The sequence below is a fragment of the Girardinichthys multiradiatus genome, chromosome 7, assembly GCF_021462225.1.
Source record: "Girardinichthys multiradiatus isolate DD_20200921_A chromosome 7, DD_fGirMul_XY1, whole genome shotgun sequence".
NCBI lineage: Eukaryota > Metazoa > Chordata > Actinopteri > Cyprinodontiformes > Goodeidae > Girardinichthys > Girardinichthys multiradiatus.
The window spans coordinates 47,676,368-47,703,863 of NC_061800.1; the positions used below are offsets into that span (position 1 = coordinate 47,676,368).

The following is a 27,496-nucleotide window of genomic DNA, read 5'->3' on the forward strand; positions in this document are numbered from 1 at the left end:
CCACCTGTCACACCAATCAAACTCTCTTAGTGTTGTAGTGACAAGGTTGTCTGGAGAAATAGAAAGACTGATGGTTGTCTACGTCAAGAGTAAATGCTGGTCAGCACTGGAGCAGAAATTAAACCTACCTGAATGCTGACAGACCGTTAGTATGTCAAATTACAGTTTTTGATACAGCAGTGACTTACAGGCACACTGAGCTCAACACAGAGAGCTTTTAAATCCCTCTGGTAGGTGCTTGTTTTATACGTCTCCAAGCTCCTGCACTCAGACAACATCTCTCCCGACTTCCTCCTCCTCTTCCTCCTCCCTGAATAAATCAACATATTAAAATCTTTGTTGAATTTGAGCTGCAAACTTTGATATCACAACTTGTGTCTTGGGTAGCCATTTTGTTATATAAAGTCACTGTTATGCAGCTTTCAACCTTCTTGTTTTAAATTTCCTTTAACACTTTTTTGTTTGACATGGATATGAATAGAACTACTTGGAAAGAGAAGCCTGAACACAACTGAACCGGAAAAGTTGTAAAATAAATGATCAAACATAATAAATATACACAATCAACAATATATTAGAATAAAAGCGACATTTGTACCCGACAGGACATCAACAATCAAACAAACGGAAAAAAGACAGATGATAATAGCAAGACTACAAAAGGGAAAGTAATTTAATTTTTTAATTTCGGTGGCAGCAGTTATGCATATGGATAATTGCCCAAAATACCCAACTAAAAGAGAAAGTCCAAAATCTGAAGACATGAAGACACGGCAGACTGCTCCCATTAATACAGCTAAGCCCGTAATTATTCATACCCCTGGCAGATTTACATTTAAAAGGTAGTTTGTGTTTTTTTTGTTTAAAAAAAATTTAATTTGTACAGCATGTTTCTTCAGACCGGAAGCAATGGTCACGGCTCAGAGTTCTGACATTAAACTGATAGAGAATCTATGGAGAGAGCCAAAGATTAAAAATCTTTAAAATACCAGAGAAATTATGCTGTTAGATGAAAGCCTTGATTCCTGTAAAATCTTTAAAAGGGTTTTCAAGTGAATATCGAGAAGGGTATAAATAATGTTCGGCAAAGCAATTATGTTAAAATGTAAAGACAAATTCTTTCTTAATTGATACCTGTCCTTTTCATTTTAAAGATGGCCGTCTCATTTTGGATCAGAAAGAACCTTTCTGGATGATGGACAGTCTTTTTAAATCTAAATCTACCAGGGGTATGAATAATTGTGGCCTTAACTCTGCATAGAAACTAAAGGCTACGACCTTTGCTGTGCTTAAAATGTTGACTATTTACTCTGCATACGAAGTTCATTTTATAGTAGACTACAGAATAGACAGTTGTTTGTACATTTTGAACAACTTGTAAATTTGATAAAATACCAACAACACGAATCAGAACAAGAGCCTAAACCTGAGGTGAAGGTACGCAGGAAGTCTGCTAAAAACATGTAATTCACTTAATCTGTCACCTATGGGTAAGCCATAGAGCAGAAATTTTATATCCCCAAAAAAAACGCACAATCATGATTTTAATCACAATTTACGAACTTGTCAAGCAGAGCAGAGAGTTATTAAATGTATTTGCATATTTAGGACTTCAGATACCCTCAAGTAAAGTATTTTAATTTAAAAAACTAATACCAGTCAGGTAAAGTGCACTCTTGCTCTAAAAATAGAGTTTGTATCATAAATATTCATTACAGTAATTTGTAACTCAAGCATAAATGTTTACAATATTTAAATTTATTATTTTTAAACGGTAAAGGTCTGAACTTCTGTAACATCTTTCCAGTCCTACTGACCACTCAAAGCGCCACTAATGTACACACATTCATCCACTGACACCAGGTTAAGTGCCTTGCCCGGGGGCACATTGACATGTGGCATGAGGAAGCTGGAATCAAACCCACAACCCTCAGATTGCAAGACGACCACTGTGTGTTTTATAAGTTCATCGTTCTCTCACCAACACATTCAGAATGTCTTCAGTATTACCTCCATCAGGGATAAATTACAGTTAAAGTTCATGGCACTTTTTAACATTGTTGAGGCTCTTATTGTGAAAGTCTGTTTTTGTTTTCCTCTGCTTTGAAGTGCAGCATCACACTGATTTTTATTCAGGAAGTTTTGCCAGGTATGAGCAGACCCTCAGAAGGCAGCAGTTCAAAAAAATTGGACCGGTTCGAAACAAGTGAAACAGACAAACCAGGTCATTCTGAAGGTCTTCAGCATTAGCCGCTAGGCAGCTAAGAGCTGCTGGAGGAGAGGATGGAGTTTCCTTCTGCAGGCAGTGAGCAATAAGAGCTTTAAAAAGTACAGCTAACTTTAAAAGTTTATGCTCTTTGGTTGCTGAAACATCCCTGCTGTACTTTCACTGCCTGATAAAACCCAATAAATAAGATGAAAAAAAGCAGTACCTGAATAGTTTTAACGTAAATTTGTGAACTTTAACCCAAACTAAATATTAATACATTTTATCAGGGTAATCATTAGGACCACTAACCGTGTCATAAAGCTGAAGGAAAACGAATCAAACAAAGCTGATTTGTGAGTGACAGCATAGAACCGCGATGCACAGAATGTGCCTTATAACCCTATAACCCTATCAAGGACACATCCTAATCCTTGATAGACTTGATCAAAGCTTTAAATATGTTTAAAGCAAACATTTCCTAAACATTTCGAACATCTTTCAGATTCCAGAAGGCAAATGATTTAAAAATAGAAAAGTGGTGTTCTTCAGCTTTTTTAATGAATCTGAAAATCTTAATTAGTATTTTGAGAAATGCTAATTATGATAGTGAAGGCCACAGTGCACTAAGGTGTATCAGTGCCTCTATTTTCCTCAGGATGACAACACAGCAAATTGGAAAAACAAAGGACAATGGGAGTTTTAGACTCATGTCATGCTAACTGTTGTTAGCAAAACAGGCTAATACCTATCGATGACTCAGCATCCGAACATAATGACCACGCAATAAAAACGACAACATTCCCTCAATGCATTTTTTTATAGAATGTATTGTTGCAAAAGCATCAGTTAAAGATTGTTTTATTTCTTATGTCAAAGAGGTTCAGACCCCACTATGAGTCCTTCCGGTTGCTGAATGATTACCAGGTTAAAACCTCTCCAAAGCAACCATTAAATTCTCCAACAGCAACACCTTTTAACATTCTCTGTAAGCAACCGTCTCCATCGTTGAGTTCAATGAAATGGTCATTCTACAAATGCACATCATCGTTTCCATATCCAATTAAGCCGGAAGTAGTAACTTTTACGGGTATGAGAAGAATGATCTGAAGAAAGACATTACTGAAAGAAAGCCAGAAGGCATCCGGTTTGCAGTTTGCCCCAAGTCATGTAGGAGACGCAGCAAACATGTGGAAGAAGCTGCTCTGGTCAGATAAGACCAAAGTTAAACTTTTTGGTCCATATGCAAAATGCTATTCAAACATCATCTCCGTGATAAAACTTGGTGGTAACAGCATCATGCTGTGGAGATGCTTTTGATCAGTAGGGACAGGAAGGCTGGTCAGTGTTGAGAAGATTGGGGTGGATGTTCACCTTCCCAAAAGACAGAACCCCTAACATACAATCTGAGCTAGTATGGAATGGTTTAATTCAAAGCATATTCATCTGTTAGAATGGCCTAGTCAAAGTCCTAGTCGAATCTCTGGCAGGACAAGAAAACTGATAGTCTTTGCAAGTGTGCAGTTTGCATGCCACGTGAGAGCTGCAGCGCTCATGCTACAGAATTATTTGAGATGCTTCTGTGGCAGCCCGGCTCATCCAGCGCCACTCATATAAGGGGGTTCAAGGGTCAATCAGGTATGCTTAGCAAAAAGGAAATATAGTGGGGCTCATGTCAATGGACTTTGCAGGAGGTTAAAAGGGTCAAGTGCAGGATGTAGTTTTTAGAGGACAATAAGACAATGATGATTTGTGGGAATGGGAGCCATTAGGCTCCAGAAGGTCTTCTTACACAACAAACTATAAAATTACAACAGTAATCCCACACTAATTAATCTAGTCATACATGTGTCAAAATACACAATACAGCTATGTGTTTTTATCTGTCGGTGAACAATGAGACACGACTCACAAATCCATTCACCTGAGTTAAGAAAAATAGGATTATATAGACTAGGTTGAAGTTTTCTGACAGAGGAAAGGTGGAACTGACACGCAGTCCAATTCTGAATTACTAAACCCTCAGGCTGTGGGAGGGTTGAGGCAAATGTGCCCAGTGGAGCGTGCACAAAGCTGGGGGTCTGCTCAGGAGTGAAAGTGGTGGGTGGTAGTATGAGACAAAGCTCAACAGGTTGCATAAATCAACGGAGCAAGTGTTAACCTCCCCTTATTCTGTTGCTTCACACATTTCAAAACCCACCAGTAAGAAAACACATGCAATCAGCCACACAGATGAAAAATAACAGCAATACCCCAGGTCACCACAACCCAGAGAGGATTTAGGAAAAAGAAAACAGGATTTAAAGGAGATTAACGTGTGGGAAAAGAGCCACGGCAGGTAGAAATGGTCCGGATCAGACTGGACAACAGTAAGACCACATCTTATGATCGCAGCACATTGGTTGCTTAATACATATGTAAAAGATCCAAGTCAGGATTAATCTGCAGGATTTAATGATTTCTATCACCAGCAACTCGTGAACTTGGACGGATTGGATCTACATGAGTATCAGGAGGTTTCACCGCTTAGCGTTTTTACACTAACATCTTTGATTACCTACGGCACCTCGTGAGATCAAATCCACCTGACCAACACCTTTTCCAGTCTTTTGGCACAAATCTGTTCAGAGGATCAGGTGAAATAATAACCTGCCGCTCCTGAATGTCAACAGCATCAGCACGGCCTTTAAAAACTCTCCCTGGGTTTAATTTATTTTGAGGTCAACTCCAAGAAACCTGATAAAATATCTCTAAATCCCTTTTTGGCATTCATTAATTATTCACCATGTTTGGTGGGGAGGCAGCTCTCTTCTGAAGGTCTACTTTCACGGCCTCTTGTTCGCTCTGTGTTTATTTTACGCTGACTGTTGGCCTAAAGCCTCTTCTATTCATTTCCTGCGTCCTTCAAGTCGTTTCTGTCATTTCTTAGAACTTTCCTCTGGATTTTCTTTCTGCTAAAGGATAAGCCTCTTTTTATCCAGGACCATCCTTTCTCCTGAAGCTCCAGCTTAAGGAACGGTTCTTGTCTGGTTCTTTAAGGTGATCCGTTTCCTGGATGTGGCGCTCAGTCTTTCATGCAGACATTACCTCCATCTTTCCGTTATAAATCCTCTTCATAAATTTGTTGGGAGCTGCTCTCCTAACCCTGCCAAGTCAGCCCCGGGAACTCCTAAACGGTAAAACATCTGAGCATTGTGAGTTTTTGAAACTATCAAATAACTGGAAGTTCAGTCACTTGTAAAAATGTTAAAACTAACTTGTTCTAGTCTACAAACTTGTAAATGTCCCCTTATTGCCACTCTCCTTATTTAACACTTTAGAAATGAAAACCCACATGAAATTTAACTGATCTTTAACGATTATTTTAAAACATTTATTTAACTGCTAAAAAGTCAAAAAGAAAAAAGATCCAAATGTAAATCTTTCGACCTTGAAGCTTTTAACAATTCTTCATGTTTCCAAGGATTTTAAATGAAACTTCCACTAACTGAGAGAGGTTTGAAACCGACGTGCCCCGGTAGTCAGGTGTTCTCTCCGGGTTTAGGGCGCCTCCACCGCCCGGTCACCAGGAAGATGGCGGGGCAAGCCGGCTGTTAGCCCACGGAGAACGGACCAATACTTTTACAATTATGCCACATCTTGATAAACCAAGCAGATATTTTAGCTTTAAGCAGATACATTCACGCCTAAAATATCGCATAGTATTTTTAATCACTGAATGTGTAATCTATCAAACATTCTCACAACTTCTGTTCTCTCCTCCGCCATTGCTGCTTTGACCCGCAAGGAATCATGGGATAGGGTAGGCAAGGACACCGAGACTATAGTGGCCTCTGCTGTCCGCTCAGATAACTGCATGAGGTTCATAATATTCGCCTCAGACTGATTGTTAGATTTTAATAATGTTTGTTCGTTTTTTTTATTTTTTTATGACGCTTTGACTCAAATTTTGCGTCGACGTTTTTTGTCATATCAACATTATCGATATTGTCAACGAATCGTTGCAGCCCACGGGCCACACTTATCTGTCTAGGAGGGACCAACGGATTCAGCAGGAGCTATGAGGGTTTCCTCCTGCTCGTCTGGACCAGATCCTCTGGTCCTTTGCTTACTGGCTGAGAACATCATGGTTTGATTGCCTACTTTAAGTGTTTTATGGTCTTACTAAAGACTAAGTAAATGTTGGGAGGTCTTTTGGAGGTGAAGGAGTCACTGTGATATTGTCATGAAGAATGCGATTCCATATATTGTGCTCTACTGAGAACATCCATGGTTTAAAGCCATAAAACATGACTTTAAATGAAAGATTTATTCCCCTCTTCTACAGGATTTAAAATCTATTTCAGTTCAAATAAACAGAACATATGAGCTGAAGATGCCTTAACTGTTATGAACGAATTAAAATGCTGAAAAAAAGTCTATTAATTCAAAATGTTTAGCACTCCCAATCCTCAAAAGTCTATCCAAAGCTTCCAGTTAGAGAATAACGTGTTACCTCCCAACCAAGACCTTTTCTGGGTCTCAGTTTATTATCCTGGTAAATGTATTCAGACTTATGTGCTTATTTTCTGCTAAGGTACAGCTTGAGATGAGACTTGTAGCTACACTTTATAGGTGTAAATACATACTGGACCATTTTTCAACTCAACTATTAGGCTAGAAGTTACTGAAAGGTGTTTGGAAAGGATGCAAAGGAGCTAAAAACCTGGAAGGTTCCACAAATAGTTGAGGAATAAGCAAAACATGGGCAACAAGAGCAAATTTCTGTTTAAATCACAGATAAAAAGTTTGTCAGAGCCATAGAAAACTGAAATTTCAAATTCTGAGGCTCTTAAAGTTTGATGTGAGGGCCTAATCCTGCCTGTAAGGAGGAAGGAAGGTGTGCCCAAATTAAAAAGGTTTCAGCTCCAAACAAAGATCTGCCATTAACAAGGGGCTCAGATTGAACCTCGCCCTCTTAAGTGAGCCCGCTTTGTCACACAGCGCTCTGATCCAGTCAATCAGTGACCCACAGCTTAGCTGGGGGGCTTTGAGCTTCTTTTACGACCGAGCCCCCTCCCTTCACCTCGCCTACCAATGCTCAAAAGGAAGAATGGTAATTAACTGATGAAGAGCTCAGTAAGATTATCCAGTGTCCCCGCCGAGCGCCAGTGGTGCGCAGTCGTGTCCCAGAGGAGCGCAGCCCAATGAGGAAGGATGGATCTGAATGGTCCATTCAGATCCATCCTCTTTCATCTTCTGTTCAGCTCTGAAAGTGGGGATTAGCATGCAATGGGAATATTGCTTCATATCAACACAATCTAATGTTTAAAGACAGAATGTCAGGACTGCAGTCCAAATACGGGAACACAGCTCACCACGGACCGGTTCAGAGCTCTCAGGTCACAACAGAACAAACAAACAGTCCACGACTGTGAGCAGGGACACACTGCAGATTGAATTATGCTGCAGAAAGCAAAAATAGTCCCAACCACCAAGAGCAAAGCAGCACGAGATACATGGGAGAGCAGAAAGAAGTCCGACCCGTTCAGTTCATGTCAGATGTTGTTGGTACACATGCAGAACCTCAGAGGACATAGAAGTTACTTGTTAAAGAACCCTCCATTCTGGGTCCCGACACCATCCCTAAAGTCAGATTTAAACACTTTTCCAAAACTTTCAGGAGAACCTGTAAAGTTTTCCATGCAGACAAATACCAAAACTCAACAAAATGAAATCAGATCTTTTTCCTCATTAGTTCTGAGACAGATTAACATAAGCATCAAAACCACAGCCACAGGAGCAGATGCACAAGGCCTGTAAAAAGCTATTTTCTACATTTAAAATTCTATCCAAAAACCTTTGTTTTTTGCTTTTTTCTGCATCTTTTAAAACAATTTCAACCAGTCATGTTAAGGCTGAAGCATCTTCAGGAACTTCCAGCAGCTCATTTAAATGTGTCACCACGCCAAGGCCCCACACAGCCAGGGTCCTAACCCTCCACCCAACCCCCGACAACACAGACCACCCAACGCATTTCCTGACCGCCTCCACTTCATCAGGCTTTAAAGTGGAAAACTGTCAACAGGCACACATCCCTGCATACTTCTCATTCCACCACAACAGACACGCTTGGAGAAGCTCAGGTCAGGCAGAAACTTGTGCCATCTCATGTCAATCTCTTTAAAAGTTCTCTGGTCTCACCCAGAACATGCAGGACAGACAGACCCAAGTCCGAGCCGGTCCTGCTAGAGCCGTTGGCAGGCCGAGGGATACGGAGGGCATGGTGACGGACCGGAGTGATGCTGCGGCTGCTACAGACCAGCGGGCTTCCTCGGGACTAATCCAAGCAGCAGAAGAGCTGTCAAACGTTGGGAAATCATGATTCTTCTGGACACAAACTTTCCTCCACGCTTTCTCTCTGGTCCGTTCAGTCGGAGTTCCTCCAAATTAAATCCCGGCTGCCTCTCCTCTGAGGCTCTCCTTCCCTCTGTCGGGGGGAAAGTTTCACAAAGCTTTTCTTTTCTATCTGGGGCTGGGGGGGTTTTCAGGCTGCCCCTAACTCTCCACTGGAGAAGGGGGGAGGGGGTGGTTCGCTGAGCCATCTCTCTTGTGCCTCCTCTCTTTCTCCTGCCCCGTGTCTCCTTCCCTCTTTAGTCCTCCAAGTCTCATCGCTTTTAATTTCATTCATTGCCTGATCCCACCTCCTCTCACTGTTCATCCCGCAGCATCCATGACCCCGCCGCCCTCTGCTCCGTGTTTCTGAGCCCTTTTTAATTTTTCAGAGGCTGACTCCGTTTACCCTTGAGATAAATATGCATACATTTCCCCTGATATAGGCAAATGCAACAATCCAATATTTAGCATCTCAGTTCTTGTTTGAAGTGCCAATCTGCAGACAAAAATTAATTTGGTGCGAAATAAATGAAAGCCAGAAATGTGATTTTAAAGTTTACAGTTCTGTAACAAAAACCCACAGTATTTCAGGTTTGGAGGTCACAGTTTTAAAGATAATTACAAGTGAAAGAAACGCGTGCAGATTGAGGTTTTATTTGAATTTATTCTCTGTTTATTAATAGAATTACAGTAAAAGTCATCTCAAGGAGATGCACAAGACAAACGGGTCCAGCTTATCTCCAGGTGAACAGAATCCACATTAGTTCAGTTTTTTTCAAAGTAATCCTCTCTATTCCAGCACAGTCTAGGAGTCCAGTTCATTAATGATTATCGCACTGGTGCATCACAATAAAATAGGATCGTCATCAAAAAGATTATTCAGTAATTCAATTGAGTTAAACTCCTTCAAAATGCTAAGTAACATATTCATTTCTGTTCATTTCAATGAAAACCCAAAACTCACTTTCTCTAAACTGTTCCAGTTTTTCCCAAAGGTCTGTAAGGAGCTTCTCTCTATTTTCCATCCATCCGCTTATCCTTGCAGGGTTACAGAGAGCTGGTGCCCATCTCCAGTGGTAGAGGCGAGGTCTCCAGCGGTCACTGGGCAAGAGGCGAGGTCTCCAGCGGTCACTGGGCAAGAGGCGAGGTCTCCAGTGGTCACTGGGCAAGAGGCGAGGTCTCCAGTGGTCACTGGGCAAGAGGCGAGGTCTCCAGTGGTCACTGGGCAAGAGGCGAGGTCTCCAGCGGTCACTGGGCAAGAGGCGAGGTCTCCAGCGGTCACTGGGCAAGAGGCGAGGTCTCCAGTGGTCACTGGGCAAGAGGCGAGGTCCACCCTGGACAGGCCTCCAGTCGATCTCAGGGCAACAGAGACACATAGGACAGACACCTATGCACACACTCATAGTGTGGCAATATAGAGACCATTTAACCTCGCAGTCATGTTTCAGGCTGTGGCAGGAAGCTGGAGTACCTGGAGAGAACATCCAACCAGGATTTGAATCCAGGACCTGCTTGCTGCAAGGCAACAGTGCTTTCAACAGTGCCACCGCTTAGCCCTGTTCACTTTGCCCATCCTAAAGAAACTGGTACCAATTCTATGGATTCAATTTACCTTTAGCTTTGATGTTACCAGAACGTTGATCAAGAAATGTTAATAAGAAGGGCTTTAATTTAGGGTTGGGAAGATCTGCCATAGAAACAACTTCAATGCAAATAAACCATATGCAATGCTGTCAGTAAGGTCTAGAAAAACCCAAATCCCTGATAATCATGGTAGAAATGTAATAAGTTGCTCTTCATCATTGTAATAATAATCAAGTTCATTTTGTTGCCAAGAAAACCAATGAAACTAGAATCTTTTTGAATAAATCTGACCTTGCTTCTATGGCTGCATTCAGTCTGCATCAGATGGAGACAGTCGGCCCAAAGATCTGTTATTGTGAGAGGGAGGGGTGAGGACCAGAGTCTGCAAGTGTGTGAGGGGGAACCGACCCGACTCCAGTCTCAGTCAAACAAACATGTTGGAATCTTTTCAGCTGGATCTGGACTCTAGCCAACCCTGCAAACCAGTGTTTCTGACAGCCAATGAAAAACAGCGGCTGCAACAACATAAACACAGAAACATTGGGCGTAACAAGAACTATCAACTAATAACAATCAGTGATGAAGTTAAACAAGATGCACTCAGATATTTGATCTTAAATACTGATGAAGATCCTTGAAGGTCAAAATATTTTTCATTTTCAACATAAAAAAGGTTAAAAAAAAAGTTCTTAAATTCACACGCTTTATGAAATAAAATGGTTTAGCTGGGGCCTAATTTAAAGAACTGACATTTTTGAATTATTTCCAAGTTTTTATCAAAAAAAATAAAAATTTGTTTGTGCAGTCCAGTGTGAATATTATGCTGTCTGTTAAGATACAACTAAAATGATCTAAATACAGAAGCCACAAATAACCTCACATGAAAAAAACTCAACATGCAAACAACATAATACAGTCAACACAGTCCGCATCATATTCACCTCTGGGTTCAAGTGAAACTGCATCACTTTCATTTTATGAACAAGTGGAACAGAAATATAACCCATTCAAATTCAGAGAAGCATCTTCTATTAGCGCCACCTACTGGTATATTTGTTCCTCCAAAATGTGGCCCTGAGAGTTTCTACAGGAGTTTGATCCATTTCGCTGACATTGGTTGGTTCAGTAAATCCTGTAAACTGACCCAGCAGCCGGTCTATTTGTGTACTGTGCCATCCCTGATCTTTTGGTGGTCAAACTAACCTCTGCAGGAACCAGCCAGTTATGATAAACTCCAAGTCTTTTCAGAAACAGTGCAGACTGTGAAGACAACGGAGACGCATGAGGAAGAATATGTTCTTCTCAGATGAAACTAAAATCTAACTTTCTGTCCCACATACAAAACGCCACATATAGAGGAATGCCAACACTGCACAGCGCGCTGAACACATCAGCCGCATGGTGAAACATGGTGGTGGCAGCATCATGCTATGGGGTTGCTTGAACCACTGTGGAGTTCACAGTGGGGAGAACTGGTCTCAACCAGCCAGGTGTTTAGATCTAGAATAATCTCCCAATGACGTAACAAAAACAAGAACACACCCATCGGTCACCACGGTCACACCCAAAACTCCCAAAAAACAAACACACAAGATTTAGGTCATCAGATTCACAATAAGCACATATTTAAACTCCTCTGTTGTATACAGTTCCACATCTTTCTCACACACTGTTCAAATACACAAACCCAGCCTCACCCAGAAACACACAAACACCATCAGCCGGCGGCACTCAGCGTTAATCTGCTGGCATTTCCTGAGCGCCACTCAGACAGAGACACTCTCACCGAGGGAGAGTGTTATGGGCAAAACATTTACAACCGAACAAAATTACTAACAAATAGAAACGTCCACAAATGCACCCTGCAAGATTATTTCAGCCATCATGCAGTGTTTCTTTATCCAACGGTAGCTTTACCAAACAGCACTGCAGAAACTCATCATCCTGGTAATTAGTTGTGCCACAGGACAGAAAATGTATATAGACAGAAACCTTAAGGTTAGTCATGTTAAAAAGGAAGTACAACCTTATGTAAACTTTGTATCTCTCAATATGAGGTTCTGAAATGAATCAAGTTCAGCTTCCAGTAAACTTAAACGACAGATTCCAGCTCATCAGTGCTTATTAGGGTCTTAGGAATGAAAAAGCTGAGAAAAACTAAGTGCATGAGATCGTAGCATCCAGGTGTTAATGTGCAGATGCACTTACTAACTTGTCATCGCTGGGATCACCTCTATAAAAGTAGAAGTTTTGGCAGTTTGCTGCTTTGGAGCATACAGGTGTGTGTAAACACAACGCCAAGATGGAAAGACATCAGCATCAGTGGATGTCCCAGTAGATTCAGCCCAAGGTCAGAGCGTGAAGCTCAGAGAAATGACAAAAAACCCAAGAGCTCCATCTCAGACTCTACAGGCCTCCGTTAGCAGGTTAAAGGCCATGACAGGACAGTTAGAAAAACACTGAACCAGTATGGCTGCTTGAAAGTGGTGAAGGAGAAAGTCTCTTCTCTCTAAACCAAGATGGCAGCAGAACTTAAGTTAGCAAATATGCATCTGAATGAAGGACAAGACTTCTGAGACAATATCCTCTGGACAGATGAGACCAAAGTAAAGATGTTTGGTCTCCAGAGAGCACATACGGTTCGTCACAGCACTAGCAGGACCTGAGCACTGCAACTTTGATAGAAAGTTGAGTGGAAAGAAAATATGCAGTGGGAGGAAAAGGTACAAAAGCAATGGAGATAACTGAAGCCTTGAGAGAATTGTGAAGTAAAGTAGTCAATGAAGAAGTTTTAAAGAACTTCATGCTTACTTCTGCTGAGAAGCTTTACGGAGACGCTGTTTTCATTTTCCAGCCGGACTTGGTACCAGCCCACACTGCCAAAAGAACCAACGTCTGCCATAATCATCATGGTGTCTGTGTGACAAAATCTATGGGCTATTGTCAAGAGGTAGATGAGAGACACCAGAACCAACATTTCAGATAAGCTGAAGGTCTCTATTAAAGCAACCTGGGCCTTCTGAACACCTCAGCAGAACCACGCTGCATTGATGCAGTAATTCATGCAAAATGAACCCAGACCACAGGCTGAGAGCAGATACTGGACAGAACATGGACATACTTTACAAAGCGCCCTTTTCTGGGTCTGATGTTATACTGTAATTTCATAAGAAAGTGAATTTTGGGTTTTTATCAGCTGTAAGCCAGAATCATTGAGACTTCCTTGTTCAGAAGAAGCAGGCCACAATGAATGGACTGAAAATGCTGCCTGTGTCCAGCTGTACCTGCAGCACCCTCTGGTGGTCACCAAACAAACTGTGCGACTGTTTACAATCACAGCTGCCTGTTTAAGGTCTGGTCTATGAAGACGGGCTGCAGAGATGAACAAGGGTCAGTCTGGAAACACAGGAAGGTTGTGACCTAGAAAAGGAAGAGTGGGTGTATTTCCAAGGTTAATCAGATCCTTCAGAGCAATTGTGTCACTACATCTTTAACCTTGACCATCTCCGTCCTCTTCCACAGAATGATGCTTGAATAATCAGGCAGCTTAACCAGTGCCAGAACAGAGTCCTTGAAGCAAGAAACCATGTGGAAACAGATGAAGGGCATCAAAGTCGAGCAAACAGAGCAACAGATAAGAGGACGTTTATCAGACAAAGGAGCAGGACCAGGAGAGAAAAAGATAGAAGTTGGCATTTTAATGAAATAGATGAGCAGATAGATGTAGAGGTAGTAGATAAGCAGATGGATAATGAGAAAGTGTTTGTGCAAACAGCAGAGGGGTGTGTCCTCACATGTTGGCTGACGTCCTGACGAGCTGGATGAAGGGAGGAGTTTACTTGTTGACCCAAAGAGGAAGAACAGAGTCCAGCCCCCCTACACACACCACACACCCTTTCCCATCTCTGTGACTCCCATCTGCTGAAAACAAAGCAGACCCCGTGCCCTCTCTGCACAACGCTCACATGTGCATGCACGTTTTTCCTCTGTCCTTCAGCACAGAGGCAGCAGAACACAACGTTGCCCCCTAGAAGCTACAGCAGCACTTCTGGACAGAATGAAAGGAAACGCTTCAGAACAATCAGGTCTACTCTTATAAACTACAGTAGTTGATTTTGGCAAATATTCCAAAAAGCTGCAAAAAACTGAAAGAAAATTCAATATTCTGTCCCTCGTTTCAGAAAGTGAAACTCTATAGATCCATTCCACACGGAGTGAAATATTTCAAGACTTTATTTCTTGCATTTGTGTTGATTACGGTTTTCAGAGAATAAAAACCCAAAATTCAGAATCTCAGAATAAATAAAATAACTAGTGAAAAAGTTAAATATTGGAAACTCCTGGTGTCACACCCTAATCAGCCAATTAGCTCGGGTTATCCAGACCGTGGTAAGCGAAACCTTAAATTTCAGAAAACAACTGCCAACTCCTCAGAGGCTTCAGTGCATCTGAGAATTTATTGTGCAGTTTCCATCAGCAGCTCTATCTTCAGTGAAGATCAGTCTTTTAGTACCTGAGGCAGCCATACAGGCCTGTTGGACCACTTGTTTGCTGAATATTGGACCATTTGCACATTGCTGGACGCCACTATGACTTTCCAACGTCATCGGCTATTTTGTACCGCAGGATAGTCTTTTCCTACAAATCCCAGCTGGCACCGCGGCTGATAAGACGGGGGCGTCGCAGCCCTGGGGCCACCATCAACTATATAACAGAGTATGAGACGGCCCATCATGCTTTTCACGCTGGAAACCGGACCAGCAACTGAAGCGCATCACTCTGGAGAAGAAAATCCCACGTGGACTTTCATTCATTCTCCTTCGTTGGCCAACAAGAAAACTAAGCGAATTAAGTTTACAGGAATAAGAAGGCTTGTAAGTTTTAAACTTTACCGATCGACGACGTGGATTTAACACGTAACCAAAAAAAACCACAGTTTCAAGGAGACGCAATTTTTCCTCCTTGTTTTTGTACCAGTTGACTAGTGACAGTCCGTCATTATTTTCTACCTTTCTGCCACGGAGGCCACCAAGGAAGAAAACGGACTGCTCTGCTGAGGATCCACGGACGCGTGGAGCTCTTCACCTCCCTCTCTCTCTCCCTCTGCTCAGAGGAGACAACGACAAGTAAAATCCACCTTTTATTTTTATTTCTTTATTAGAAATAGCTTGGGCAGGATAGAGGAGGTTTTAGTGCGATTAGAATCGTCACTTATAGTCTAATGTGTTCTGAGTTGTACGTGCAAGCAACCTTTTTTTTTTTTTACTTGACTGCTGTTGAATTTCGGAGGCTGCAGAGTCTCACAAGTTGTGTTGTACTGTACGAACACCTGAGCGCAGGTGCGCTGAGAAGTTGGACTGCTATAATAACCTTATGGTAGAAATCAACCATTTTCTTTTTCTTCAACTTCATGTTTTACTGGCTTGCTGCCAAAAAGGTTTATGATCCTTTGTGTGGGCTGAGTTTACAACTTTGCTTGGGGTTTTATGACCGCCTGTGTCCTGCTGAGCTACACTTTGGGAGGGGCGCTCCCAAAGCTTCATTCAACCATATTCCCCTTTTTATTTTGCCATAACTGCTAAGTTTGATTCCATACACACTTCACTGCTGTTTTTATTTTGTTTAGTTAGATATTTTACCCTTTTGTTTCTGTGTAGAACTTTGCATGTTTGATTAGGTGAAGATTATTGAATCGGCATAGCGAGGTGGATTGGGCTGTTGATTTAATAAATATTCACGTAGATGTGTTTATTTTGTGTAAGAGTGATTCGTCAGTCAAAATAAGATCAAAGTTCCACACGTTTCAGCAGAAACGGTTGATTAAACAGTGACATCTCTGGTAATAGTTATTAATTATTACTGAGTATTTAACGGTTGTAATTATCAAAGGCTTTAGGCTACAATTACAACACCAGAAACATCTCTGGCTTCAATACATAAATAAGGATTTTTGGTTAATAAATTAATTTTCTCAAATTATGATTTTAAATTATAATTCTTGATAAATATTAATTAATCAATAATCATAATCCTAACAGGCCCTAACCATAACAGCCCCACCACCGTGCTCCACTGATGAACTACTCAGCTGTGGTTCTTGGCCAATTCCTTTCAATCTCGAGACTTTTTTCTGCCCATTAGTCTGATAAAAGGGTCAGTTAGTCTTCTATGACCAGTTTTCCCAGAAGTCTGCAACCTATTGTGAAGAGTTTTAATCCTGGAGGGATCACGTCTTTGCTTTTGTCTCACTGATAAAGACTCAGCTACTGCCTGAAGCCTGGTTCTGGTATCTCTGACAGGCATTTGAGTCCCAACCGTCACCAGCACTGGAGGTCTTCCTTGAGCCCCCCGTCCAATCGGATACAGAGCACAGAAGTGCATTCTTTCTTAATAATCTAATCCAGACAGATTTGGGTAATCCTCATCTTGTTGAAAAACCAAATGGCAGAAAAAAGTGAAAGCATCTCATCCGTGCACCGATGAAGAAATAAAACACAACCGAGGAACAGAAACAGCGGTCCACGTCATGATGACACCTGAAAAGAGGCTACTTTCTATAACATGGGATCTTATTTCTAGATGGTGGAACCAAACCGTCTGAATTAAAGTCTGGAATTTGCCTTTTAAAGTCATGTTCAATCAGCTCTGAATAACAGAACAAGGCAAATATGTCTTTGTTCCCAACATGATGGAGGGCATCATGAAATGAATCCACCTTTAGTTGCATCATTATTACATCAAACTGACAACTTTACTGAGTGGAAACTTTACAGATTTCTATAAACCCAGATCTTTATCCTAGCAGAGATAAAGTTTTACACAACTGCAATAAAATAATAAAAATACATATATTTATACAGAAATGTTTTTCTCCAAATCTCTTCACTCTCCACCCCGTCAGATCCAACAAAAAGGATGTAGGATAGAGGCCAATTTTCCCTGAACTTCCCAGTAAATTTATTCCAAAGTCTGCATATAGGTGTGTGTTAACACAATGTCAGGGTGGAAAGACATCAGCAACCTCCATAATGAGCTACAACAACATTTAATTTCCCTTTGGGATTAATAAAGTATTTTTGAATTGAATTGAATAACCTTAGAGCTGCAACTGTTGCTGCCCATCAATCTGGGAAGGGTTATCAGGTCATCTCTGTACTATCTGAGGTCCATCGTTCTGCATAAAGATTATTCCCCAGTGAAAAACATCTCGGACAGCTGAAAATCTTCCCAGGAGTGGACGTCCAAGCAGATTCAGCCCAAGGTCAGAGCATGAAGCTCAGAGATGGAGATCTTGGGTTTTTAGTCATTTCTGACTCTACAGGCCTCAGTTAGGAGGTTAAAGATTAAAAGTTGTGTCACTCGAAAAAAGGACTATGGCAGCATAAACTGGGTTCACAAAGGTGCACCTGAATGAAGCACATGACTTCTTGGACATTGTGCCCTGGACAGATGAGACCAAAGCAGAGATGTTTGACCGTGATGCTCAGCACCATGTTTGGGAAAACCAAACACAACAGATCAGCAAAAACATCTCAGGCCAACTATTAAGTATAGTGGTGGAGGTATGTTGATCTGGGCTTGTTTTACAGCCACAGGACCTGGGTGAATTGCGTTAATTGAGTGGACCATCATCTCCATCAGTCCAACAGCTAAGGCTTGGTCCAAAATGGTTCATCAGCAGAACCATGATCCCAAACTGCTAATCTACAACAGAATACCTGAAAAAGATAAGAATCAAGGTGCTGCATTGGCCTAGTCAAAGTCCAAACCTCAACCTCATTCAAAGGATTTGGTGGGACCTTCAGAGAGCCATGAACTGAAGCAACAATGGAGGGAAGAATGGTACCAAAAGTCCTCAACAATGAGAGACTCAAAGTCAGACAGAAAACCTGCAGAGTTGCTGCTGAAGGAGGTTCTACAAGATGTTGAATTTTCTTTTTATAGTCAAAATTTTAAGACCCTGAATAGAAATGACTAAATAAAGTGATACAAAAACAAGAGAAATCCCCATGTTCCTTTTAAAGAGCTGCTCAACCTTCTTCTGAAGGATTTTCTGCCGCACCTGAGGGTCAGATCCATCTTTTATAAGATAGTTGTTTCACCTTTCTGAAATAAGAGATGTTTTACCAAATCTTGTCCACGAATGTGTGCACAAACTGCAGAGATAAAAACGACCCAATGCTGAATGGCAATGCCATTATTCAGAAAGCCTTTGCCACCAGGTTATTATGCAGATGTCCTTCAAGCTTACTGGTTCAACATTTTCTCTGTTACAGTAAAAACAAGACAGCTTTTTAATCTGTGCCGCAGTGAAACCAAGAACTGTACCTTGCTCCTGCTGCGCCTGAGCTTCCAAAATGGGAAGATGCAGAAGAAGAAAAATTTAGCCCAACTGAAGATTGTGCCGAGGCACCAGTGAAGTCCACCCATCCTCCTCACGTCTGTAACTGTGTCACCCTCTCAGTGCCCCCCAGTGCTCGTCTCCTGAACCACAAGCGCTCCAGCAGTCACACTGGGAGAGAAACCATGACTTTCTATCCGATTCAAGAGAAAGTACATCATTCCATGTAGATCTTTTCCCTCAGCATCCTTTCCTCCCACAACCTGTACCTCATCAGCAGGATCTTCCATTCAAAGGATGAGGAGGAACAAGATTAGGAGAGGGGAAGGACTGGAATGGGAGGGGAGGGTTGGGTCGGGCAGAGCCGTCTAATACAGAGCGAGGCACTTAAAGTGATGGGAAAAGGGTGGGTCTGCAGTTTAATGCAGGATCGAGGGCAGGGGGTAATGAAGAGATTCTGAGAAGCATTTATTAGAAAAACTGAAAATAGCTAGAAATCTTCTTCTGAAAAAGAGAAGAGGAGCAAAAAGAGGCAAGTTGGGTCAATAAAACCAGAGTAAAACTGCAGATATGAATGGAGACGGTTCAGGTGCGTGCTGGTGAACTGGATCAGAGATAATGTGTAACAGATGTCCTTATAATACAGAACTACTTCTCATTGACTGAATCCAAAACCGGTTGGATCAATGCTCTAAAAAATATTAAAGATACAAATATATTTGATAGAACAAAGCAGAGATGTAATCAAGCTGTCGTTTTAGGCTCGGGTTAAGTAAAGTGAACAGTTTGGTGACTGGGGTCAAAGGGTTAGGCTTAGGGCTAACCCTAACCCTTTTCCAGGACAGTAGATCTGCATTATTAAAGGATACAATACTGGAAAGTGGACAAAGACCCAAAGTGACCCTGTTGTGTTCCTGTTTCTCTGCAGAACAAACAATGGGTCAGTTTCAGTCGGGTCACACCAGGTTTGTTCTGTGTTCAACGAAAGTAGACAAGAGGTCATGGAGTTATGGGTCATTGTTCCCGTAAGAGCGGGAAGGGAAGTGGCCAGTCACGGTTTCAGTGACAGAGGAACATCTGTCTGCAGGTGGTCAGTTCAACGTCATCTTCTACTGCTTCTTATAACTCCTATCCAACAGTGGACCATTAGATCAGCTGGTCCTGTTTTAAAATATCAGTCATTTCAAGCAAAACTGATCCCAGCTCAAAATAAAAACTGATTTAAATAAAAGAAAAACCTCAGAATTGGCACCAGCCACAGAAACCTCAGCATCAGTCCGTCGCTCCCAGAATTGGACTAAAATAGACAGAAATTCACAGACAACTGGAGAAAAGCTCCCTTTTTCTTTCAACAAGCCGAGCAGCTCTATCTACAGGCAGCAGATTTTGTCTTCATGCCAAATCCCCTGTGTTCTGTGATCCAGTGGAGGCCCAGTGAGATGTTTACTCAGACTCTGTTTAAAACTGTCGGTACTGTTCTCCATATTCGCTGGTCTTTGTTGCGCCGAACTTTAAATGTTTGGAGCAACATCTACAGAAAGCTGAGGATCCGCTGCGGCCAACATCCTGCTCTCACAGAAGTATTTTTGACATTATGAGACAAACTAAAACAGGAAATCATTCTTAGCTGGTAAAATTACCGTCAAACATCCATACAGGATACAAGCTAAAGCTTATCAAGGCTCAGACCACACCAGAACCACAGTGGAGCCTCAGATTTTACTGTTTTCTTAGTCTTGTTTGTATTTTCTTGTCTAAACAAAAAGACATTTCTAATTTTTGAAAAATGTGCAAACGGTTATACTCATTGCAAAACTCTAAAACAAGATTAAGGATCCAAAACTGGAAAAAGATCACTTCTGACATTGTTCTGTTGAGTCTGACCCACCAGTGAGATGGGATTGAGGTTCTGACCACCCCAGCCCCAGAGTGACATGTTGAAGAAGACTTACCAGCCAGAGGGACATCGCTGAGTTTTCTTTGAAGACAGTTATTCCTTTTCACAGACCCAAAGCTGAACACCAAACAGAACTCTTCTATGATTAACAGAACCCTGGAAACGTTGGGACACAATGACGGAGGAAAGCCCAACAGTCTGGCTCTTATCCTGACATACTTCCTGAGATGCATTGTTAGCAAGCAGAGAAGGAAGCACATGAACGCTGTGGAAAGCCAGTGTCAAAAGATCACAACATGGAAAGTGGGACCAACCAGGGTCTGATTGTTTCCAACATTTCTGGACTATTTTACTCCTTATGGTTCCTGGATTTAATAAAATCTGTATAACCTAATAAAGTCCAACAGGTCATGGTGGTCTAGTTAGATGGCAGAAGCTCAAAATTCATATTTTGATAAAAGGGGAATTGAAGCTGTAAGAACAATCGGACAAAGTCGACCATTAAACCCGAGAATGAGAAGGTAAAGAGTTCTTTTCCAAGGTGAGATAAACCTCTGAGGAATCGTGGGAAATAATTCCTGGGATGGAAAATAGTTTAAAAGATTCATTATATTTCATTACAGCTGGAACTTGATATGTAAAAAAATCCCAAACTGTTAAAAAAATAATTATTAAGCAGGGAGTAAAAAGGTGTTTTCTGAACTACTGATATTTCTTGCCACCTTGAAGCAGTGGTCTTCCAGCCAGCTGAATCTGATTCAATAAATGTGTTTGACTTCCCTCGCCAGTGGTAATAACGTTTAAGCTAAATGGTGCACGCAACAGAGAGAAGGCAAGGACTGTCAGCACTTTCTCTACTTGTTTAGGTCTAGATGGTTGCTATGAAACAGGCTGATGTCTGCCTGAAAAAAACTCTTGGTTTTTGGACTGAGTGTTAATAGAAATCATGTCGGACCTGACTGATTCAGCACCACTTGTCCATGAATGGGGCGGAGGACAAGAATTGTACGGGACATTAACATCCGCTCAGTTTTTCTACTCAACGTGGTTTAAAAACACAAAGAATGTGTTAGCTTTGCTGGTAGAGAGAGATGGTAGGAGGTGTTCTTTCTTCACATGGAAACGGATATTACTGCACATCAATATAACCTGGTCAACAGTCTGACGTGTTAAATATCACCTCATTAAAATAAAAACAGGCAGCAGACAGACATTAAAGGGTTTTATAGTAAGCTAATGAGGACTTTAAACAAGAAGAAGCTAAAAGCAGGCTATAGATGGGGTTCTGCCCATGCATGCAGAAGGAATCCTAACTGTGTCTGTACTGTAAACAATGTGAAGCCCTGAACTGAAACCATATAGGATTCATTCCTCAGAAAGCCTCCAGAAAGCCCCTCTGACAGATCAAAGTCAGCATTGTGTGCACAGGCTTTAACATGAAGGGGGTGAGATATTTACGTGTTCCTCACTCCAATGTGTGTCCCAGGTTTCAGAGAAAGCAGAGGATTGGGTTGGAATCAGATCGGACCTAAACAACTACTTTAATGCAGGTAAGTTAGAGAACTTACTGCCCTCTGCTGGTCATTTCACCACAATCACTAACCATCCGTGTTGAGTGACTCCGTGGTGAAAATCCAACTTTAATGTTTTTATATAAATGCTGGAGTTTTTGTGGTTTAGGTGTAAAACAGCTGTTTCCACTGTGACCATAGCTGCTGTTCTTAGACAAAAAAAACGTCTGATAATTGGACTAAATGAGCCATGAAAAGTGTAGAGATAAGATAAAATCTCAAGATGATCTCTTCTTACTCCTCTACAACTAATTGACCAGTGAAAACGTTTGGAGATACAAATAATTTTTCTATACTATAATTTGGGTTTCTCCATCTTTATCCGACCTGAAAAACACTACAAGCTGATTCCATACATCTTCCACACCTCACGGCTGCACAGGAACCCGGACAGATGTTTTAAACAGCTCTTTCACTGTAGTGGTTGGTCTGTGTTACTTTCATTTACCCTCAACGTTTCCATGTGGATCCTATTGAAGAGGGAGATTATTATTAAGATTGTACAAGTCTGTGCATCACTAAACCTGTAAGAAAGCAATCATTAATTGTACTCAAACACGTGCATGTTGTCTGTCTACATGTGGCGGTGCTGAGGAAACCTGCCTGACGGCCTCAGACAAGATAAACCCACCAGACACAGAGCCACATTTCTTTCCAGCACCCACTGTAACCCATGGCGATGGCCAGGAGTGCTGCAAATGTAAATCAAGCTTGACTGGCCACGAGACTGTCTGTGTGTGTGTGTGTGTGTGTGTGTCCATCGCGTGGCTTCACATTTCACCCGGACGTTACAGCTGCCACGGGCCTTTTGTTGGCTGTAATTGAATGAACTCATCCGGACCTTGATGCGGCAGACCGCAGCCGCTGAGCAGAAGCTGTTAAAGGTGTTTAAATCAATCCATGAGACCAAAGGAAAGAGGTTCTGTTTGGAGATATTTTACACCTCAAGGACATCTCTTTTTTTGAAAGGGGACATAACACAGATATCACCACCACACTCCAAAGAACACATTTCATAACCATTTACAGATCCATGAAAAAATATTTACCCCCTTACAGATTTCTTCTTTTGCTTGTGTCACACTTAATCACTTCAGATAAAAGTGATTTTAATATCAGACGAGAGTAAGTAAGGATTTTACTCGTACTCGTCGTCTTCCGATTTATCCGGGACCAGGTCGTGGGGGCAGCAGACTCCCCAGAGACGCTTCGCCTTTCGGCTCAGCTCTCTCTTCACCACAACGGACCGGCACAGAGTCCCCATTACTGCAGCAGCCACACCGATCCGTCTGTCGATCTCCCGCTCCATTCTTCCTTCACTCGTGAACAAGACCCCGAGATACTTAAACTCCTCCACTTGAGGCAGGAACTGCCCTCCAACCTGAAGAGGACAAGCCACCCTTTTCCGGTCGAGAACCATGGCCTCGGACTTGGAGGAGCTGATCTTCATCCCAGCCGCTTCACACTCGGCTGCGAACCGCCACAGCGCATGCTGTAGGTCTTGGCTAGAGGGGGCCAGCAGGACCACGTCATCTGCAAAAAGAAGAGATGAAATCCACTGGTCCCCAAACCAGACCCCCTCCGGCCCTTGGTTGCGTCTAGAAATCCTCTCCATAAAAGTTATGAACAGGACCGGTGACAAAGGGCAGCCCTGCCAGAGTCCAACATGCACCGGGAACAGGTCCGACTTAGTGCCGGCAATGAGAACCGAACTCCTGCTCCACTTGTACAGAGACCGGATGGCCCCTAATAAAGGGCCCCCGATTCCATACTCCTGGAGCACCCCCCACAGGACATCACGAGGGACACAGTCGAATGCTTTCTTCAGGTCCACAGAACACATGTGGACCAGTTGGGCAAACTCCCATGAACCCTCGAGTACCCAGTAGAGGGTATAGAGCTGGTCCAGTGTTCCACGACCGGGACGAGAACCACACTGCTCCTCCTGATGCCGAGGTTCGACTATCGGCCGGACTCTCCTCTCCAATACCCTGGCGTAGGCCTTACCAGGGAGGCTGAGGAGTGTGATCCCCTTGTAGTTGGAAATGATGATTAATGATTTTATTTATTTTAAAAAAGTTCCAAACCAATTTGACCCAATGTAGAAAAGTAATTACCCCTGAGCATAATAATTGTTTGTTCCACCCTTAGCAAGTGTTTCTGATAACTAGTCATGCATCTTTAACATCACTGTGGACCTGTTTAAGGTCATACCACAGCATCCCAGGTGAGCAACTCTTGCGATGTTCTCCACAGTTCCATGTTTTCTCCATGTAGGATAATGGTTTTTCACTGTTGTTCTCTGCAGTCCCTAAAGCCGTAGAAATGAGCTTATAACCATTTCCAGACTGATAGAAGTCAGGGACTTTGCTTCTCATCGGTTCTTGAATGTCTTTAGATCGGGTCATGATGTGTTGCTGTTTGAGATCTTTTAGCCTACTTCATGTTGTCAGACATGTTCTGTTTAAGTAATTTCTGGATTCCACAGGTTTGGCAATAATCAGGTCTGGTTGTGGCTGGTGAAACCGAACCAAAAATCGTGCTTAATCACCTTTTAGTTCATGATTTAACAAGGGGGTGGTTAGTTTTTCCCATAGGGTTAGGTTGTTGATACCTTTTATCCCTTCACAGATGATAAAATATGTTTAATTATGTGAGACATTTAAAATGTGACAAAAATGCACAGAAAGAGATCTGTAAGGGGGCAAAAACATACAGGTCCTTCTCAAAATATTAGCATATTGTGATAAAGTTCATTATTTTCCATAATGTCATGATGAAAATTTAACATTCATATATTTTAGATTCATTGCACACTAACTGAAATATTTCAGGTCTTTTATTATCTTAATACGGATGATTTTGGCATACAGCTCATGAAAACCCAAAATTCCTATCTCACAAAATTAGCATATCATTAAAAGGGTCTCTAAACGAGCTATGAACCTAATCATCTGAATCAACGAGTTAACTCTAAACACCTGCAAAAGATTCCTGAGGCCTTTAAAACTCCCAGCCTGGTTCATCACTCAAAACCCCAATCATGGGTAAGACTGCCGAACTGACTGCTGTCCAGAAGGCCACTATTGACACCCTCAAGCAAGAGGGTAAGACACAGAAAGAAATTTCTGAACGAATAGGCTGTTCCCAGAGTGCTGTATCAAGGCACTTCAGTGGGAAGTCTGTGGGAAGGAAAAAGTGTGGCAGAAAACGCTGCACAACGAGAAGAGGTGACCGGACCCTGAGGAAGATTGTGGAGAAGGGCCAATTCCAGACCTTGGGGGACCTGCGGAAGCAGTGGACTGAGTCTGGAGTAGAAACATCCAGAGCCACCGTGCACAGGCGTGTGCAGGAAATGGGCTACAGGTGCCGCATTCCCCAGGTCAAGCCACTTTTGAACCAGAAACAGCGGAAGAAGCGCCTGACCTGGGCTACAGAGAAGCAGCACTGGACTGTTGCTCAGTGGTCCAAAGTACTTTTTTTGGATGAAAGCAAATTCTGCATGTCATTCGGAAATCAAGGTGCCAGAGTCTGGAGGAAGACTGGGGAGAAGGAAATGCCAAAATGCCAGAAGTCCAGTGTCAAGTACCCACAGTCAGTGATGGTCTGCTGCTGGTGTTGGTCCACTGTGTTTTATCAAGGGCAGGGTCAATGCAGCTAGCTATCAGGAGATTTTGGAGCACTTCATGCTTCCATCTGCTGAAAAGCTTTATGGAGATGAAGATTTCATTTTTCAGCACGACCTGGCACCTGCTCACAGTGCCAAAACCGATGGTAAATGGTTTACTGACCATGGTATCACTGTGCTCAATTGGCCTGCCAACTCTCCTGACCTGAACCCCATAAAGAATCTGTGGGATATTGTGAAGAGAACGTTGAGAGACTCAAGACCCAACACTCTGGATGAGCTAAAGGCCGCTATCGAAGCATCCTGGGCCTCCATAAGACCTCAGCAGTGCCACAGGCTGATTGCCTCCATGCCACGCCGCATTGAAGCAGTTATTACTGCAAAAGGATTCCCGACCAAGTATTGAGTGCATAACTGTACATGATTATTTGAAGGTTGACGTTTTTTGTATTAAAAACACTTTTCTTTTATTGGTCGGATGAAATATGCTAATTTTGTGAGATAGGAATTTTGGGTTTTCATGAGCTGTATGCCAAAATCATCCGTATTAAGACAATAAAAGACCTGAAATATTTCAGTTAGTGTGCAATGAATCTAAAATATATGAATGTTAAATTTTCATCATGACATTATGGAAAATAACGAACTTTATCACAATATGCTAATATTTTGAGAAGGACCTGTACATCTAACAAAATATTCTCTGCAAAACCTGAAATAATACATGATTTTGACCTTGGACAACACCATTTTTAGTCTTATCTTTACTTAGTTGGAACATGTGATGCATTCCTGTACATCTGTCAACATCTGGCATCATAAAAGAAATCAGATCTACTGAAACAGTCTCCAAGGTTTCCCAATGGCTCCTTATCTTTTTTTTTTTCCCAAATAAATGTCTATTCCCATTCATCCACGTGACAAAAGATCACTTTAAGGTGGAGAAACGCTACATGACAATGTCCCCAGCTGCTAGTTAGGAAGCACAGGATCAATAAAGTACATTTTAAAGCTTCTTTGACAAACTGAGAAAGTGCCTGTGGTTGTTTAGGCTGCAGTCTGAAAGGAGGAATGTTTCCCTGTTTTTCAGCCTGACCGTGGACGGACTGGCATGGACCCACCCAGACACCAAACAAACAGCTTCACGTGGTTTTTTTCCTGCAGCAGATAAAAGAAGCCGCCGGAGTTCAAACGTGGGGCCGGCCTCTGACAGCAGGAGCACAAAAAAGGTGACGTTTGGACTTCCGGACTTGACTGGACTTGTGTTAAAGCGAGGGCTGCTCGGCGAACAGAGCTGCTGTCGTTGGAGTTCTAACAGAAATAAATAAATGTGGTCATTTACTCAGTTGAGGCTAATGAAGCATCATAATTTTTGCATGTTCTTTGTTATTTTCTGACTACTAATGGACTGATACAAATGAAGGAATCACATTGGCTTAAAGCTGAAAAAGAAGAAGCTCAGATTCCTGCTTGATAACTGGATCTTGCTGCTGCTGTGGTTATCTCGATGTTTCACTTGAGTTTTATCTGGAGTCTTTTTGACTTAATTTTGAAAAGATCCTGCATGCAGTAACATTTTTCTCTCACCATACCTGCAACCCAGAGCTCCTTGCACTTCAGAGGACGCCAAGAATAAAAAATATAGCATATACCGCCTCTTGCAGGTGGTATTCCTTTCAGAAGGAAAAATAATGAAAACGATCAGTCACAGAGGGGTATAAAGGTGTGCATGACTTCTTAACAGAGTAATGCAATAAAAGCTAAGTACACCCCTGGATCCAGCAGCTTTTACAACAAGCCTTAGTAGCAATTCTGGTGGAATAGTCTGTCCAGCATTGTTTCATTTCAATGAGTTTTGCAGACATTTGTATCTGCAAGGCTCTCTGAAGACCAT

At 42.1% G+C, this 27,496-nt stretch overlaps 1 protein-coding gene and 1 long non-coding RNA gene across 14 annotated transcripts in view; one reads left to right on the top strand and one right to left on the bottom strand.

Moving 5' to 3' along the window:
* Nucleotides 1–27,496, bottom strand: part of tns1b (tensin 1b) — a 185,824-nt gene that overhangs the window by 142,216 nt on the left and 16,112 nt on the right. For 2 of the 13 annotated variants that reach the window (XM_047370753.1, XM_047370752.1), the window contains exon 1: nt 20,459–20,488. The exons of 9 other annotated variants lie outside the window; for them this stretch is intronic. In XM_047370753.1, coding sequence (XP_047226709.1) covers nt 20,459–20,473 — 15 coding nt within the window. In that variant the 5' untranslated portion in view covers nt 20,474–20,488. Of the gene's footprint in view, nt 1–8,389; nt 8,636–20,458; nt 20,489–27,496 lie in introns of those variants that run through there. 2 more of the 13 variants (XM_047370748.1, XM_047370746.1) reach the window with 1 other exon arrangement.
* On the top strand, nt 14,186–27,127 carry LOC124871455. The gene is made up of 3 exons (XR_007039022.1): nt 14,186–14,250; nt 21,890–21,953; nt 26,693–27,127. It is a non-coding gene; the product is annotated as an uncharacterized LOC124871455 (long non-coding RNA).